This window comes from Bombina bombina, chromosome 1 (assembly GCF_027579735.1).
Source record: "Bombina bombina isolate aBomBom1 chromosome 1, aBomBom1.pri, whole genome shotgun sequence".
Lineage (NCBI taxonomy): Eukaryota > Metazoa > Chordata > Amphibia > Anura > Bombinatoridae > Bombina > Bombina bombina.
This window is the reverse complement of record NC_069499.1, coordinates 246,050,191-246,068,792: the sequence shown is the minus strand read 5'-3', so window position 1 is coordinate 246,068,792 and position 18,602 is coordinate 246,050,191. Positions and strand designations below refer to the sequence as shown.

The following is an 18,602-nucleotide window of genomic DNA, read 5'->3' as shown; positions in this document are numbered from 1 at the left end:
TGCAAAAATCCATCAGATGTATATTTAAATATATATTTAAGAATACATAGAACATATTCTGCTATGTGCAGGGAATTGGATTATGAAATAGGCAATATTATCTTCTTATGTTGTGCTTTTAAATAACCGCAGTCGTTTTTGCGTGACTTTTTCGGCTCCATTGAAGTCTATGGGGAAATGCGATTTTGCACTCGTGACTTCTCAAAGTGTATTTGTTAACGTTATGAACGCTAGATCGCAAATGTTTTACTTTCAAATCGTAATACGAGCGAGAATCACAGAGCGCAAAAATTACATATAGCGGTTTTAACACTTAAACGTGGGCATAAACTACCGCGCCACTTGTAATCTGGCCCACAATGTTCTAATAAACTTTATTATTACACTAGAATGCCCCTTTAATGTTTTAGCAAAAATCAGCTTGATTACTTTACAGATCAGTAACTGAGAGATATATATACTTTATAGGTATGATTTATAGGATAGGGGTTCTGTATATGTACGTATACAAATTCAGACGTAGTTTTCTTTATACAAGTAAACATTTTATTTCATCCTAGTAAATGTGAGATAAACAAGAGAAAATACATAGTAATGAGTCAGGTCAGTTTTGTTTGTACACAATAAGATAAAACCAGAAGTCAGGTACTAGTAGTGCATTGTGGGAAGAAAATGTCTCATGACTCAGAATCTAAATTTAGAGTGCAATATAAACAGGCAGGGAAGGCAGCCACAGAGCATAAACAGCAGCGCTGTCCCTTGTATCACTCACGCAATCCCTCCCCCACCCCTCCCCCTTTGTTTCTTGTCCCTCACCCTAACCAACCCCTCCTTTTTCTAGTCCTAAACTAGTAAGAATGTGACGTCTGACAAAAGCAACTACAGTTTACAATTTGTAATCTGGAGACCTTGTGTGATCCTTGACCTGATTATGTTTTCTCAGGGTTTGCTGTGCAGCAAAGTTGTATTTATTCATTTTATCAATTGTTCTCAGAAGATAGTAATTTTCATCCAATCACTTCTTCAAAACATGAATTTACTTTAAACTGCATAGTTTAGCCTCTAAAATATTCTTCCTTCAAAGGCTATGGGATTTATAGTCTCATATTAATCAATTATACTTTAGTATTATATGTCTTTTTGTTTGTACAAGGTAGTAATGATACAGTCTAATGGTGTGCATGGTCACAAGTTACTTGCCTAGGGTTGCTAGTGGAGTAAATTCTGCACTACCAGGTGCATAAAATCCAGCACATAGCCATGAAATCTCCATAATCAAAAGTTAGCAGTAAAATGGGTCCTGCTGGAGGGCTCAGTGACTTTAAAAATGGCTTTAGGAAGCCACCTTAGCCACATGTTAGTTTGTGAAATTCCTGCCCTGGTCAACTGTACGTGCTGTTATTGTAAAGTGGTAGACCACACAAACACACAGAGCTGGGCTGCTGAATGCTGAAGCTTAGAAAATTGCCTCTCATCTGTTGCATCACTCACTACACAATTCCAAAATGCCTCTGGAAGCAACATCACCACACCTGTACATTGGAAGCTTTAAGAAATGGGTTTCCATGGCCGAGCAAATGTGCAATAGCGTTGTATCAACATGCACAATGCCTAGTGTCCGCTGGAGTGGTGTAAACCACAACACCACTGGACTCTGAAAGAATCTGGGTGTGGCAGATGCCAGAAGAATGCTGCAAACTGGAATACATAGTGCCTACGTTTAGTGGAGAAGGGTTAATGGTCTGGGGCTGTTTTTCAGGGTTTGGGCTAGGCCCCTTAGTTCCAGTGACAGGTCGTCTTAATGGAACATGTAACAAAGACATGTTGGACAATTGGGTGCTTCTACCTTTGTGGCAACAGTTTGGGGAAGGGCCTTTCCTGTTCCAGCATGACTGTGCCCCTGTGCACAAAGCGAAGCCTATGAAGACATGACTTGACGAGTTTGGTGATGAGGAATTTGAGCGGCCTACACAGAGCCCTCACCTCCCAATTGAAACTGAACGCTGAATGCAAGCCAGACCTTCCCATCCAACATCAGTGCCTCACAAATGCTATTTTGGTGGAATGGGCACAAATTTCCACAGACACACTTAAAATCATGTATACATATACATACACATAAACGCACAAACAGTTTGGTGCAATCATTTATTTGTATGAGTATGTTAATGCGTATTAATGAATGTACGAGTTGAATCATTTGCAAAAGTGGAATAGTGTGCATGTGCCTGTGTACCTGTGCAGTGCCATTTTATGCTGTTCTGTATCTGTGCAGGGGCCTGTTTGTTAGTACCAATATACAGTATTTTATGACGTGCCTGTGTGTACTCATGCAGTGTGTTTTTGCCTTCATCACTGCTTATGAATGTGTGTATCGGTGTACTGCTTGTTTTCTGCATGCTTAAAAGGACAGTCAACTCAAATCTTTTTATTTTTTAAAAACAAAGATAATCCCTTTATTACCCATTCCCAAGTCTTGTATAGCCAACATGGTTATATTAATATAGTTTTAACCTCTGTAATTACCTTGTAGCTAAGCCCCCTGAACATATTTAATTATTATCTAGTGAATTGCATTTTAGCCAATTACTGCTATGTCAGCCACAACTTACAGGCGTGAGCATAATGTTATCTATATGGTCCACATGAACTAGCAGTCTCTTGTTGTGAAAAGCGAATAAAAAAGCATGTGATAAGAGGCTGTCTGTAGTGGCTTAGAAACAGGCAGAAGTTTAGAGGTTTGAATGTTATAAAGTATATTAATATAACAATGTTGGTTGTGCAAAGCTGGGGAATGGGTAGTAAAGGGGTTAGCTATCTTTTTAAACAACAATAATTTTGGTGTTGACTGTCCCTTTAAGTGTGTTTGTGTACATGTATCTCTGTATAGTTTGCCTGCAGGTATCAGTGTATAAGATTATATAAGCAGCAGAGTAGTATTTATACATTAAACTGAATGACTGTACTTTTATATTGTGTTGTGACATGTAATTAGTATTCACCCAATTCCATAGGATCAACACTTCTTTTCTTCTACCCTAGGGTTAGGCAAACTACAGTCCTTGGGCTAAATGAAGCCCAGCATCTGTTTTGCATAGCCCACAAACTTAGAATCAAAAGAAGAAAATTATATAAAATTCAAATTTCAGTGACCATAAAAAAAAAAGGTTTATTGAAACACAGTCACAATTATTTGTTTATGCATCGTCTATGTCTGCTTTTGTTCTACAATGGTGAAGAACTGCATGTGGCGCTTTCACCTCAGAGCACTACAATATATTCAAATGGAATATAAAAGGGATGGTAAATCCACCAATCAGCAAGTTCTACCCAGGTACCACCCTGAACCAAACTGTCTCCTAACTTAGATTCCTGCTTTTCAAATAAAAACACCAAGAGAACGAAGACAAAATGATAATTGGAGTAAATTAGAAAGTTGCTTAAAATTGCCTGCTCTGTCTGAATCATGAGAGAAAAAAATGTGGGTTTCCTTTTAAAAAAAAAACTAACAAAAAGTTGCATTTATTTCGCCGCATCTTCACTAGTTTGCTAAGCGGCTCTGACAGCCCACAGCACTGTTAATTTTTCAATGAGGTGAGGTTTTCACATCTTAGCCAATAGCCATGCGGGCCGATCAGCATTATACTGTAGGCATGCACAGCTATTGGCTAAGAGGTGGAAACCTGACCTCCTTGATAAAAAGAGAGCCGCTAGGCTTAGCAGTGAAGCCACTGCTAAAATAAAGGCACCTTTTCATCATTTTTTTTAAACTGATGAATGAAGGCGTCTTATTTTTTAGTGATGGTAAAACCTAGCATTTTTTTAAACACTAGGATTTACCATCACTTAAAGTTTTTAAGTGGACCACTTTGTTTTCTTTCTTGTTATAGAAGCACCTACATAATATCCTCATCAATTTTGCTTCCTCCCCTAGGGTTGCCACCCGTCCCTTAAAGGGACACTGAACCCACATTTTTTCTTTCGTGATTCAGATAGAGCATGCAATTTTAAGCAACATTCTAAGTTATTCCTATTATCAATTTTTCTTTGTTCTCTTGCTATATTTGTTTGAAAAAGAAGGCATCTAAGCTTTTTTTATTGGTTTAGACCTCTGGACAGCACTTTTTTATTGGTGGATGAATTTATCCACCAATCAGCAAGAACAACCCAGGTTGTTCACCAAAAATGGGCCGGTGTTCTAAAGTTAGTTGTCTACCGCGTAGGAATGTGACTATCGCGTCACTTCTGGTGACTTTAATCAGCTGCTGGAGGTTTGTGGCACTCACTGCTCATGCGCTAGAGGCCCAACCTCCTACAAACAGCTGTTTAAGGCAGAATAGGTGACAACTTACTTGAGAACATCGGTGTTGTAAAGTAAGTTGTGTACCGCGTAGGAATTGCCGCCTGATCGCTCTGTCCTTCTCTCCATAACATAGATTTTATTTTGCAATAATTTTGAAATAGTTTTTACTTGCTGTATTTAGTTCCTTTTTCGCCGTTCTATACCTTTATAGCAATATCGCAAATTAGTAAACGCTGTACTGTGCTGTATTTTTGTGTTTTCTGAATGATCATTTCCTAAAGCCTCCAATATAATCCTCAGACGTTTTTACCTCGTTATGAATTATCTTCTTGCTTCCACCAATGTCTAATGGAGGCTTTAGTAAATGATCATTCAGAAAACACAAAAATACAGCACGGTACAGCGTTTACTAATTTGAAATATTGCTATAAAGGTATAGAACGGCGAAAAAAGAACTAAATACAGCAAGTAAAAAGTATTTCAAAATGATTGCAAAATAAAATCTATGTTATGGAGAGAAGGACAGAGCGATCAGACGGCAATTCCTACGCGGTAGACAACTTACTTTAGAACACCTGTGTTCTAAAGTAAGTTGTCACCTATTCTGCCTTAAACAGCTGTTTGTAGGAGGTTGGGCCTCCAGTGAGCGCTGTTTATTGCGCCTTAAACATGCGCAGAGAGCGCCACAACCCTCCAGCATCTGACTACACGTCACCGGAAGTGACGCAGTAGTCAAATTCCAATGGTAGACATCTTAATTTAAGACGCCGGCATCTAAACTTACATTCTTGCATTTCAAATAAAGATACCAAGTGAATGAAGAAAATTTGATAATAGGAGTAAATTAGAAAGTTGCTTCAAATTTCATGCTCTATCTGAATCACAACAGAAAAAATTTGGGTTCAGTGGCCCTTTAAAATACAGAACACTTATGAGTTACACATACTGCAGGGTGTGCAGGGAGGAATATAAATAGTGCTGTCCAGAAACACAATACATGTTCCTCCCTGCACACCCTGCAGCATGTGTAACTTATAAGTGTCCAGGAAAACATGGCTGAGGTGGCAACCCTAGGTCCTCGCCTGCAAAACCTAAATATTTTCTACCTAGCCCTTTATAGAAAAGTTTGCCAACACCTGTTCTACCCTGTAACTTTTTTTTTTTAATTTGTGCCTTGACGTTACATAAGACTAAGACTTTCTGTTTTCTGTGTTAATTCTCTTTCTTTTTCCCCCAGCTACTTGCATTAGACACATCCCTCCCCCCTCAACAATAAGTATGGTTTAAATCTACTGAGAGGAATCAGATTTCAGAGAAACCTGTTTTACAGCAACATTTCCTGACGTGAGCGCAAACTGAACTTTGGAGCAGAATACAGGAAAAAGAACTGAAAGTGTGCATCACACGTGATAAAACTAACCCCTGGGGAATATTCAGTGTTCAGCTGATTATGACATATTGACAAAGAAAAGAGTTTATTACTACATGTAATATAGGTTTGGTCTACACAAAAATATGAAGACATGCAGAATATTATTTTAGTTAAATTAACCAACAGGGAACCTGTATAAAAACATGAATGCTATATTATATCACCCCAACATCTTCCAGTTCTGTTCGTCTTTATCCTATGTAAATGCTCACCAAATTTGTATTTTAGCTTTAAACTGATGGTAAAGTCAAAATTAAATGTTTATGATCAGATAACGCATGTCATTTTAAACAAATTTCCATTTTACTTGTATTATATTTTCGTTGTTCTCTTGGTATCTTTTGTTGAAGAATAAACCTAGGTAGGCTGATAGGAGCTTAGGAGTATGTATGTGTCTTTAGCAATGTATGCTAAAGTTTTTGCAGCATTGTATAAAACTGCAATAAACAGTGTTGCCAGATGGCTAAATGCACATGCACACTACTGAGCTCACCTGGGATTACTCTTTAACAAAAGATACCAAGAGAAGAAAAATTGATAATAGAAGTAAATTAGAAAGTTATTTAAATGTGATGCTCCATCCAGTCAATGACTTTACTGTCCATTTAAAGGGACAGTGAACACCAGATTTTTTGTTGTTTAAAAAGATAGATAATCCCTTTATTGCCCATTCCCCAGTTTTGCACAACCAACACTGTTATATTAATAAACTTTTTACCTCTGTGATTACCTTGTATCTAGGAACCTTCTTCCAGCCCCCTGATCACATGACTGTTTATTATCTATTGACTTGCACTTTAGCCAATTGGTGCAGTGTCTGCCACAATCCACGGGCATGATCACAATGTTATCTATATGGCCGACATGAAATAGCTCTCCCCTGTTGTGAAAAGCAAATAAAAAAGCATGTGATAAGAGGCGGCCTTCAAGGGCTTAGAAATTATCATATGAGCCTACCTAGGTTTAGCTTTCCACTAAGAATACCAAGAAAACAAAGCAAAATTGTTGGTAAACGTAAATTGAAAAGTTGTTTAAAATTACATGCCCTATTTGAATCATTAAAGTGTTTTTTGGACTTGACTGTCCAAAAAAAAACTTTAATGAGTTAAATAGGGCATGTAATTTTAAACAACTTTCCAATTTATTTTGATCACCAATTTTGCTTTGTTCTCTTGGTATTCTTAGTTGAAAGCTAAACCTAGGAGGTTCATATGCTAATTTCTTAGACCTTGAAGGCCGCCTCTGCATTTGACAATTTTTCACCACTAAAGGGAGTTAGTTCATGTGTTTCATATAGATAACATTGAGCTCATGCACGTGAATTTACCAAGGAGTGAGCACTGATTGGCTACAATGCAAGTCTGTCAAAATAACTGCACTAAAGGGGAAGTCTGCAGAGTCTTAGATACAAGGTAATCACAGATGTATAACATGTATTATTATAACTGTGTTGGTTATGCAAAACTGGGGAATGGGTAATTAAGGGATTATCTATCTTTTAAAACAACAAACATTCTGGTGTTGATTGTCCCTTTAAAGGCTTCACAGATCTTCACAGAAAGAGAAAGTTGCACTTAAAATGCAATTTCTAGATTTTCTGTCGCATTTAAAAGTGAAGGTTTTAAATATTGGTACTTGTTCTAAATGCTAGAAGACTTTCTAACTAATTATATTGTAGCACAAACACATATTTGCAAAGATTGAGAAAGCAGTGACCGCCAGTGCCCTTTTGTCAAAATGTGAGTAACTATACATGGGTTCTATACACAATTTCCAACAATCCTTTAAACGTAAAGGGACATTAAACCGCTGTAGCATGGTTACTACTCATCATACTATTTTCCCCTCCTGTTCCTGCAGCTCTCTTGTTTTAACTCTTTGAAAGTGCTGATTATTGATGTTCTGCATCACACTGGATGCCGCCATCTTGGAATTGAAGTCTTCTTGCACCGTGTGACACAAGTGGTGCACATTTAAAGATCAGTGATATTATTGTCTTCTTGACAAACTGTATCAGGCCCTTCATTTTATAGTGCACAATACAGAGCAGGAACTGTATATTTTTGCAGTGGCTGCATTTCTCTATATTATTCCTGAGAGTGTCATGTGCATTATGTAACTAACTTTTAAACTGTGCCAAATTAAACAAAAAAAACTGCAAAAATGTATCTCTTCTGCTTTTTATTGTGCAAGCAGGGGCGGAACTACCATTGCTGTAGCAGGTGCAGTGGCACCAGGGCCCAAGTGCCGGTGGGGGGGGCTCATAGGAGCCTGTTTATATTTAGGATTGTGGTAGTGTAAGGTAGCCAGTGTACTGGAACGAAATTAAGTGCCTGACCCTCTAGTGGAAATGAAGAACCTTAGTTGGAGTTAAGTTAGCAACTACGTTGCAAAGTTAGGGGCGGGTTTAGCTTACCAGATTTAAGCCTAGGAAGCCAGGGTTCTGCCACTTTTTCCTGGTAACTACAGCCTGGAAGTTTTCCCCTCCCGTCCGTTCCCTACATGTTAATTTGTGTGAAGTGGCGGCATCAGGCCGTTAGATGGCTTCCTTTCGGTTGCTGGTTAGTGGCAAAAGATAGGGTTAATTAGCCTAGTCTTAAATGTGCAGAATGTGTACAATCCTAATGCAGGGGATGTTTTTATTTGTGCAGAATGCAGGTCCATCTTATCTATCTATAGTCAAAATCATTATACAAAGCAGCATGTATATTATTACAATTGCTAACTAGTGAGTTATCTTTGGGGCACCCCCCAAAAAAAAGTTGCATTAGGACCCTCTATTGAGTAGGTCCACTGCCGCCATCTTGGGTTACTGTGCACGCTAACCCAAGATGGTGGCACCCAGTATAAAAATGCAGAGTTTTACCAACTGGTTCTGTAATGTGTTAAAATAAGTAGCTTTAAAGGTAGCTGCATGTACTTGAGGAAAAAACAATAGTCAGGTGAGTAATAACCATGTAGTTGTACTCAGCAGTTTAATGTCCCTTTAAGTTTTAAGATAGGCTGGATAACAAGGAACTAACTTGTTAGGCTGAGAGAAGCTGTGCATGCACACCACACATTTATATTTTTAAAGGGATGCTAAATTCAAAATTACATTTTTTATGATTCATAAAGAGCATGCAATTTTAAACAAAATCAAAAAACTTTCCAATTTACTTGTATTTTAATATTGTGCACAGTCTTTGTATATGTATAGTTTTTAAAGCACCAGCTACTACTGAGCATGTGAAAAAGTTCAGAGCGTATAAATATATACGAGTCTGTGATTCGTTGATGGCATGGATCACATGATACAGGTGTAGGGAAATTGAAGGAAACATTTGAACATTTTATCAGAAAAATAATGTACTGCTAATTTGATACTCAGAAGAGCTAAATCCTTATTATGCATTTCTTGATTATGCAATTCTACTGTATTTCATGTCACTTTAAGTAAAACTTTACTATATAAAAAATAAAAAAAATAATTAAATGTTGTATCCAAGGCATAATCTACCAGCAGGTTGGGCAAAAAATTAAAGGTTATGTCATGATTAGTAGACTGAAGACATATTGTCAATAGTTATCAAGAGTGAAATGTGACATTGGGGGGAATTTGTCATTATTTTACAATTTTAAAATTAAAGGGACAGTGTAGTGCAAACATTCTATGCTCTAATTCTTTACAGCATAAAAGTAAATTTTGAACAAAGGGTTAAACACATACAGAAAATCCCACACAGGAGCTGCAGAGAACTGCCGGTCCCTAGCAGGAAACAGCATCAGCATCAACCTTTGCATGACCCCATCTACCTCTCTTAGGCAGATCAAAGGATATGTGTCAAAGAGACTGCCTTGCAAATTAATAGCTGTTGACACATTTGAGAATTTGTGTCGTTATTACCCCCCAGGGCCCCCTCGAAACTGCCATTATATCAGTTTTCAATATTTTTTTCTATACAAATAGATTTTACCCTCTGCATATGCAGCCTGTAAAACTGATCTCCGATGCACTGTAGTTTCCGTGCAATGCGATGCTCTACACTCTGCTCAGTCCTCATGTGTCTTGCGTCCTCTCCCAAGGGTGGTGGAAAGTCCTCAGCGAGGTGTAAGAGGTGCCCAGCCTGACCTGCAATGCACAAAAATATTGCCCGGTATGGAATCTCAGTATCTGACATGAGGGCCTTTACTAAACAAATAAATAATTATTAACTGTCATACATGCATGCAAATAGTTTTAATCTTCTGCATATTGGTATAGGAACATTCAAAACTTTTTATGCAATGTCACTTATTTACAAGCAAGTAACTATATGGAAGGGATCATTTCCCATTTCATATAATACCCCATAAAGGGCTAGATTACAAGTGGCGCGCAATTTAGCGCTACCGAGCATTAATTTTGCTAGAATAGTATATAGTATAACAAACGCTAGGATTTACAATCACTAAGAATAAACATTAATTTCTGTCATCACTTCCTAAAAAAAAAGGTGCTAAACTCACCCTATCTGTGCAGCAAGTATATTGGTAACTCAGCGCATCCAGCCACCCACGGCACAGCGCTCTTCTTCAATGAGGTGACATTTCCACCTCTAAACCAATAGCCGTGCATGTCAACTGACATCCTAGTACAGCTAGAGGTGTAAATGTCACCTCATTGTAGAAGAGTGTTGTGCCATGGGCGATGAGTTAGCGATATACTTGCCGCGCACATAGGATGAGTTTAGCACTCTTTTTTTTTTAGGAAGTGATGACAGAAACTAATGTTTATTTTTAGTGACGTATATAAACACCTAAATACACATGTACATACATATATGCACACACACACACACATATATATATGCATACATACACATACATACTGTACACACATACACATATTTAGACATATATATTTACATTATAGCCCTTTCCAGTCAAATGCCTTGTCATATACTATATACCTATTAACCCTTATAAAAAGATGTGTATTAATATTTTTACGAATATTTTTTTTTTTATAGAAAGTTTATATATATATATATATATATATATATATATATATATATATATATATATATATATATGAGTGTAACACTTTATTTTAATTTATTTATGTTGTGTTTGGTGCACTTTATTTTTTTTACACTTTATGCGAGGTCTTCACTTCCGCTAAACGACGAGTGCAAATTTTTTTTGCGCTCAAGCACACCCCAAATACTTTTAGCTTGAAATATGCGTGCGTTAGAATAATCGCCACTTGTAATCTAGCCCTTAGTATTGTAGGGCTTCTAGTGTTAAAATTACATTTTCTAATGAAGTAGATTATGTAATTTATTATTTATTTTGCCACTTTTCATGTAATATAAATCTAAAAACAGCATTTTGTCCACTGCTTTTCAGCGAGGCTAGACTGTATACTGCCCGGCAACATTCTGCAAAGGGCTAGCTTGATAAGGGAATGAGCTCAATTATATCTGTCCTAATTAGATATAATGTTTAGTTATGTGTAATGAAACAACTGTGCAATATATTTTAATGATTTATTTTTCATGTAATTTAGCTCTGGAAATTGAGCAATTTCTAATTCTCAGAATTTGAGATGCACCCTGATGACTTTTCAAGGCAAACTTTGCTATATATATGCCCCTAGTTGATTTATCAGATAACAACTGCAAAACAATTCATTTTAACTAACTTTATAACAGTGGTTAGCCTTGTTGTCTGTGGAGTAAAGCCCAGATTGGTCCATCCAATTAAAGCAAATGGTTGGTGTAGTTTGGCTACTGAAAAATAAGTTCAGTAAAAAGAATGTTTTTTTTTTTTAAAAAAAAGAAGAAAGTTGTGTGTAGAAAATGATAGGCACTAAAACTACCTCTAAATCTGCTAGAGAAAACCTTTCAGGACAGAGATAAAAGCGTCACATGTCTGTACTTCCAATTAAATCCTAATTAATAAAAAGGGCTACGGCAATAGTTTATGGGCTTATTTACTGTGAATCCTTTAGACTGAAAGTTGAAAGTCACCCCTACACTAAATGTATGAGCTATGTTGTATCCTTTACCATGAATACATGTAATAGGTGAATTGCTATCTTTTGCATTTGTGTGTGCAAATCCAGACAGTGCATAAAGTGAATTCTTGACTTTAGGTGTTAATCATCTAACTGTACAGAGATGTATGACAGATAACAATGGAAACTCAGTCAAATCGTGTGAGACAACTGCAGTTTGTGTTCTTTGGTCCTATTTGTGCACAATTTGGCAGCAAGAATCCATAACTTTGTATCTCAGACTTTGGCAGGCAGCCATATTTCTTAATTAGAACCACATTATTTTCCACTTTTAGTTTATTTCCACACAGCCGTTGTCTTATGCTGGTTATTATAATTATTATTTGTTATTGTATTTCTCTTTTGCAGACAAAATATAATGTATAGTTGGTAGTTTGTTTTCCAATAAACACAATTAATACTTTAGCACCCTGGTAAAAGTCACTGGTGAATGGGCAAGGCCTTTATTCTTGTCCATAAAAAAAACAAAAATTATGCTTACCTGATAAATTTCTTTCTTTCCGGATATGGTGAGTCCACGGCTTGAATATCACTCCTGGCCAGCAGGAGAAGGCAAAGAGCACCACAGTTAAACTATTAAGTATCACAACCCCCATTCATTAAACCGAAGGGAAACGGAGAAAAAGGAGTAACACATGGTGTAGTGGTTACTGAGGTTATAGTCAAAAGAACAACTGTCTTAAAATAAAGGGTGGGGAAATAAATAAATTTATCAGGTAAGCATAAGTTTTGTTTTTCTTTCCTAAGATATGGTGAGTCCACGGCTTGAGTAATTACTGTTGGGAACCAATACCCAAGCTAGAGGACACGGATAAATAGGGAGGGACAAGACAGGCGGTCCTAAACAGAAGACACCACCGCTTGAAGAACCTTTCTCCCAAAAGAAGCCTCAGCCGAGGCAAAAGTATCAAATTTGGAAAATTTGAAAAAAGTATGTAGAGAAGACCAAAGTTGCAGCCTTGCAAATTTGTTCCACAGAAGCTTCATTTTTGAAAGCCCAAGAAGAGGAAACAGCTCTTGTGGAATGAGTGATGTAATTCTCTCAGGAGGCTGCTGTCCAGCAGTCTCATAAGCCAAACGAATTATACTTCGTAACCAAAAAGAAAGAGTAGTAGCAGTAGCTTTCTGACCTTTACGTTTTCTAGAGAAACATATAAAGAGGGCAGAGGACTGGCAAAAATTCTTAGTCGCCTGTAAGTAGAATTTAAGAGCACGTACAACATCCAAACGTTCTTTGGAAGAAGGAGGATTAGGACACAGTGAGGGAACAACAATTTCCTGATTGATATTTCTATTAGAAACAACCTTAGGAAGGAAACCTAACTTAGTACGATGAACGAATCACACTGCAGAGCTGAGAGTTCCGAGACTCTTTGAGCAGAAGAGATAGCAACAAGAAACAAAACCTTCCAAGATAACAACTTAATGTCTATGGAATGCAACGGCTCAAATGGAGCCAGCTGTAAAACGTTAAGAACAAGGATAAGGCTCCAAGGAGGAGCAATAGACTTAAAGACAGGCCTGATTTTGACCAAGGCCTGACAAAAAGATTGCACATTTGGCACATCCGCCAAATGTTTATGTAGTAAAACTGATAAAGCAGAAATCTGACCCTTCAGTGTACTGACTGACAATCCCTTCTCCAGGCCTTCCTGAAGAAAAGATAAAATTATAGGAATTCTAATTCTACTCCAAGAGTAACCTTTGGATTCACACCAATAAAGATATTTATGCCATATCTTATGGTAAATCTTTCTAGTAACAGGCTTGCGTGCCTGAATCTTTATCTCAATGACCTACTAAAAACTATGATTAGACAGAATTAAGCATTCAATCTCCAAGCAGTCAGCTTCAGAGAAACGAGATTTGGATGAAGGAAGGGACCCTGATTCAGGAGGTCCTTCCTCAGAGGTATTCTCTAAGGTGGGAGGGATGACATCTCCACTAGGTCTGCAAACCAGGCCACGCAGGGGCAATAAGAATCACCAACGTCCTCTCCTATTTGAGCAATGACGAGTGGAAGGAGAGCAAATGGAAGAAACAGGTATGCCAACCTGAAAACCCAAGGAACCGCCAGAGCATCTATCAGAACGGCCTGCGGATCTCTTGACCTTGAACCGTACCTTGGAAGCTTTGAGTTCAAAACACCTCCAGATGGAGTTCCCACTTCCCGGGATGAAAAGTCTGTCTGCTTAGAAAATCTGCTTCCCAGTTGTCTACTCCTGGAACTGGAACTATCATTCCCAGGAAGGAAAGATGTTGTATACATTTCAAGAATGCCTCTCTCTTTATCTGGGGATAATCTTGAGAGAAGGAATCTGCCTCTGGCAGGAAAAGTCTTGAATTCCAATTTGTAACCCTGGGATAATATGTCCACAGTCCAGGGATCTGGGACATCTCGTATCCAGGCTTGAGAGAACTGAGAAAGTCTGCCCCCAACCTGATCCGATCCCGGATCGGGGGCAAACCCTTCATGCGGATTTGGAATCAGCTGCAGGTTTCTTTGATTGTTTCCCCTTGTTCCAAGACTGATTGGGTTTCCAAGAAGACTTGGATTGTTCCTGCTTGGAAGAATAAGGGGAAGGCTTTCCTCTGAAGTTAAGAAATGAATGAATATTACTCTGACTTCCTTTAGGCCTATTCTTCATATCTTGAGGTATAAAAGACCCATTTCCACCCGTAATATCAGAGATAATTTCTGCCAAACTGGGCCCAAACAAGGTTTTTTCGTTGTAAGGAATCGCCAGAAGCTTGACTTTAGAGGAAACCTCCGCAGACCAGGATTTCAACCATAACGCCCTGCGGGCAAGGACAACGAAATTAGAAGTTTTAGCTCCTAGTCTAACGCCATCTGCAATAAAGGAATTGGCTAACTTAAGAGCTTTAATCCTATCCTGAATTTCATTTCAAGGAAGTTTCTACTTGAAGAGAATCAGACAAGCCGTCAAAACAATAATATGCTGCACTAGTCACTGTGGCAATACACACTGCAGGTTGTCATTGGAGACCTTGATGAACATAAATCTTTTTCAAATAAGCCTCCAGCTTCTTGTCTATTGGGTCCTTAAAAGAGCAGCTATCCTCAATAGGAATAGTAGTTCTCTTAGCCAGAGTGGAAATGGCCCCTTCAACTTTGGGTACAGTATAACAAGGGTCATTAATGGTGTCCTCGACAGGAAACATTTTCTTAAAAATGGGAGACAGGAAAAAAGACACCCCTGGTTTCTCCCATTCCTGTGAGATAATCGGCTTAGCATGGTCCGGCACAGGAAAAACCTCAAAAGTGGAAGGTTAATCAAACTATTAAGTTTACTAGATTTCTTAGGAGTGACAATGACAGGGGTATCGGAGTCATCTAAAGTATCTAAAACCTCCTTTAACAATACACAAAAGTGTTCAAGCTTAAATCTGAAGGATACCACCTCAGTCTCAAAAGAAGGAATTATACTGTCCAAATCTGAAATTTCACACTCAGAAAATCCCAATGTATCTTCCTCATCAGACTTATGAGAAAGGGTAACTTGGGAAGCAGAACTGAGGACAGGCACCTTACTTTCTGAATTCCTAGATTTCCTCTTGCATTTTCCCTGTAATCTGGGAATGGCAGCGAAGATACCCGGGCAGCAATTTCTGCTTTTAAATAAACTCCACTAGGAGTTATAGAGGAACCACAGGGCTCTGCATGTGATGCCATTGAGGCTTGAGACGTAGCAATAGAAAGCTAAGGTATTATTTTAACAGCATGATCTTGAGAGACATTAGGCTAAAAAAAAATTACCTTTATTTTGCAAGGTTTTCTTGACACATGAAGAACAAAATTGCATAGGAGCTGTAATTTGTGCATCTAAACATAATAAGCATGAATTCATGAGAGCAGGCTCTTGCTCCATATCAGATATGTTGTGAAACAGTAAATAAACTTGTACAGATACTTTTCAAAGATTTTAATATTCAATTAGAATAAGCCAAGGAAAAAATACACTTAAAATTTTATCCCAAATTAGGATCAAACTCCAGCTAAAATTATGTGAGAAAAGTTAAGAAAAAACATTTAATAAACATCAAATAAAGTTCTAAAATACCCCTCAGGCAACCCCACACCTCAATTACTGAGGTGTCTTACCGCTACCAATTAAGATCGGATCACCTCGAAATGGAGAAAAACTACTTTTTTCTCAGAAACGTTATGAAGTAAAGCCGGTCATGTGACCGCAACTGCTGAGCTCAAATTACTGCTACGACACAGAGAGGTACTAAAAATAGCTTCCTGGTACACTGAGTACCAGAAATAACTGTTTTTTCAAACTGGACAGTTTAAAATGTTGCATCGTTTTATTTTAAAGCAAAGGGGAAATTAATAAGCTGCTAAAATAGAAAATTCAACCTTACTTTCAGTTTAAACTTGTATTGTTTTATCAAGTAAATATGTGTCAGAAAATAAAGCCTTATAAAAACATTTTACCCTTTCTTTTTAAAATAGTTTAATGCCCCAGTGTAACCCATACAACAGGATTATCTATGTCCCAATAAAAAAGCAGTGTCTTTTTAATTTGTTAAGTGCATGGTCTCCCCAACTGGAACTGTCCAGCATGTAGACAGTTACAAGATATGAGGAGACCCAGTTCTTCACAGAGATCTTTAAAAAAAAAAGAACAATAGTAACCAACTCTGGCTTTATAAACTAGGGCAGCAATTGTTAGGAAAATGCTGTAAGTACCTCTTTACAAGTTCCTAACTGCTTTAAAGCCACCACTACCAGACTGCAAGGAATGACATGGAATACGTCTATACCCCAAAACTTGCTTGTAGATTAAATCAATTTTTTTCTTCAGACACCTAAACTTCACCTCCTCCATGCACCGAAGGCAAAGAGAATGACTGGGGGTTTTGGGTAAGGGAGTGAAACTTAACAGTTTAACTGTGGTGCTCTTTGCCTCCTCCTGCTGGCCATGAGTTATATTCCTAACAGTAATTACTCAAGCCGCAGACTCACCATATCTTAGGAAAGAAAAAAAGACAACATTTGCTTCCGCTGTCAGACAAGAATGATGGTTTTTATTTTAGCAGGTTCCTTATTCAGTTACTCTGTAATTGCCTATGGTACTAAAACTATACTATATCTATGGCACCTACCATTGTGGATTTTCAGAAAATATTCATGTTTGTGAAGCTAATCTACTAGCTACAGAGAGGGTGACTGAATATTTACTCAAAATGACATTGCTTAAAACGGTTACTAAATTCTTTGGCTAATGAAATCTATCAACAGCAAAGCAGTGACTCAATTCTAAACGTACAAGTTATAGCCTGTACAGTTGTTTACCAGGGGTATGATGTAGGTATTAATCACACTTTGATTATTGAAGCTTTGCTAATTCATATTGAATTAACTCTTAGAGCTATGTCTGTATATGAGGTTCCTAAGTGCACAATACATCAGTTGCTTAGAAGACCACATGTTGGGTGGGGAGATAACTCACAGTCAGATTGAGGCCTCTCTAGCCAGTATCACTGGTGATGCTTAGTATCTCCATGTGCCACTAAGATCACACCTCTAGCATGTTAACAAAGAAGGTCAGTTGAAAACAGCTGTTGAGGTCTAAGACAGTTACACAGATGGTGGTGGCATTTAGGCAAAAGATCAACTCAGTGTATTCTCACATGTGAGCACCAAGATATAGATCTCTATTCACAGTGGTGAGCATTCTAAATTATATCAATCATCTTTCTGGGTCTAAAATGATCACACGTTTGTCTCTTCTATAGCTCCATGATGTTCTGTCTCTAGGATTTCCTCTAATAGTTAAACGGGGAGAAGCAGTTTGATTCTTGGGGTACCTATTGATAGGCATACATGGGTAAGAATCTGCCACAGTCACCATCCATCTCTAAGAAATTATTTATCATTCAACTCTGTCAAAGCATTATATTTCCTCTAAAATGAGCCAAGACGGCTTTGGTTCTGAAGCATTTACATGAACAGTGCAACAGCTGCAGAATATACACACTGCCTCTCCTTGTTCTTTTTAATTTCACTGTTCTTGCTTTGATTGTTTCCTTATTTTTTAAGCCCTTGGCTGCAAAGTACACAGGCGTAGGGCTTCCCCTATTAATGTGCTATATAATAAGATTAACAGACAGACATACACACATCTACAACCATCCAAAGATGCACTAGATCAGTGGAAAATGTGTTTAAAAGGGACATAAAACCAAAAAAGGTTTCTGTGAGGATTCAGACAGGGTATACAATTTTAAACAACTTTCCAATTTACTTCAATGAAATGTGCTGTATTTTCTTGGTATCCTTTGTTGAAGGAGCAACAATGCACTACTGGGAGCTAGCTGTATAAATCTGGTGAGCAAATGACAAGAGGCATATATGTGCAGGCACCAATCAGCAGCTAGCTCCCAGTAGTACATTGCTGCTCCTGTGCCTACCTAGTTATGCTTTTCAACAAAAGATATAAAATCAAATTCGATAATATCTGAATCAATAATTTATTTTTTTGGAGGTTTTATGTCTTTTTAATGTCACACAGGTCAGTCTTCTGATCCAGTCACCAAAGAATATAATCACCCTGGATAAACTGCCCTACTTGCTTTTGGTGGTTTCTGAAAGATATTTTTGTAAAGTTTATGACGCAGGTTTTATATGCATGTCACAGAGAAGCTTGTTTAAATATATACAGCTTGGAAGCCTATAGCCCAGGCTAGTGGGCAAGGTTCAACTTTATAATAAAATTGCTAAGCCTATCCTATAAATTAAGCAATAACCTGTGAGCCAGGAGCCGTTGGTTTAATAGATTCTCATTCGCTTTACCAAA

The 18,602-nt window shown here is 37.8% G+C and overlaps 1 protein-coding gene across 1 annotated transcript in view; it reads right to left on the bottom strand.

The window, feature by feature from the left end:
* BMF (Bcl2 modifying factor) overlaps positions 1-18,602 on the bottom strand; it is a 91,749-nt gene that overhangs the window by 58,100 nt on the left and 15,047 nt on the right. The window contains exon 3 of the mRNA XM_053697907.1: positions 9,692-9,846. Within this exon, the coding sequence (XP_053553882.1) occupies positions 9,692-9,846 (155 nt within the window). The remainder of the gene's footprint in view (positions 1-9,691; positions 9,847-18,602) is intronic.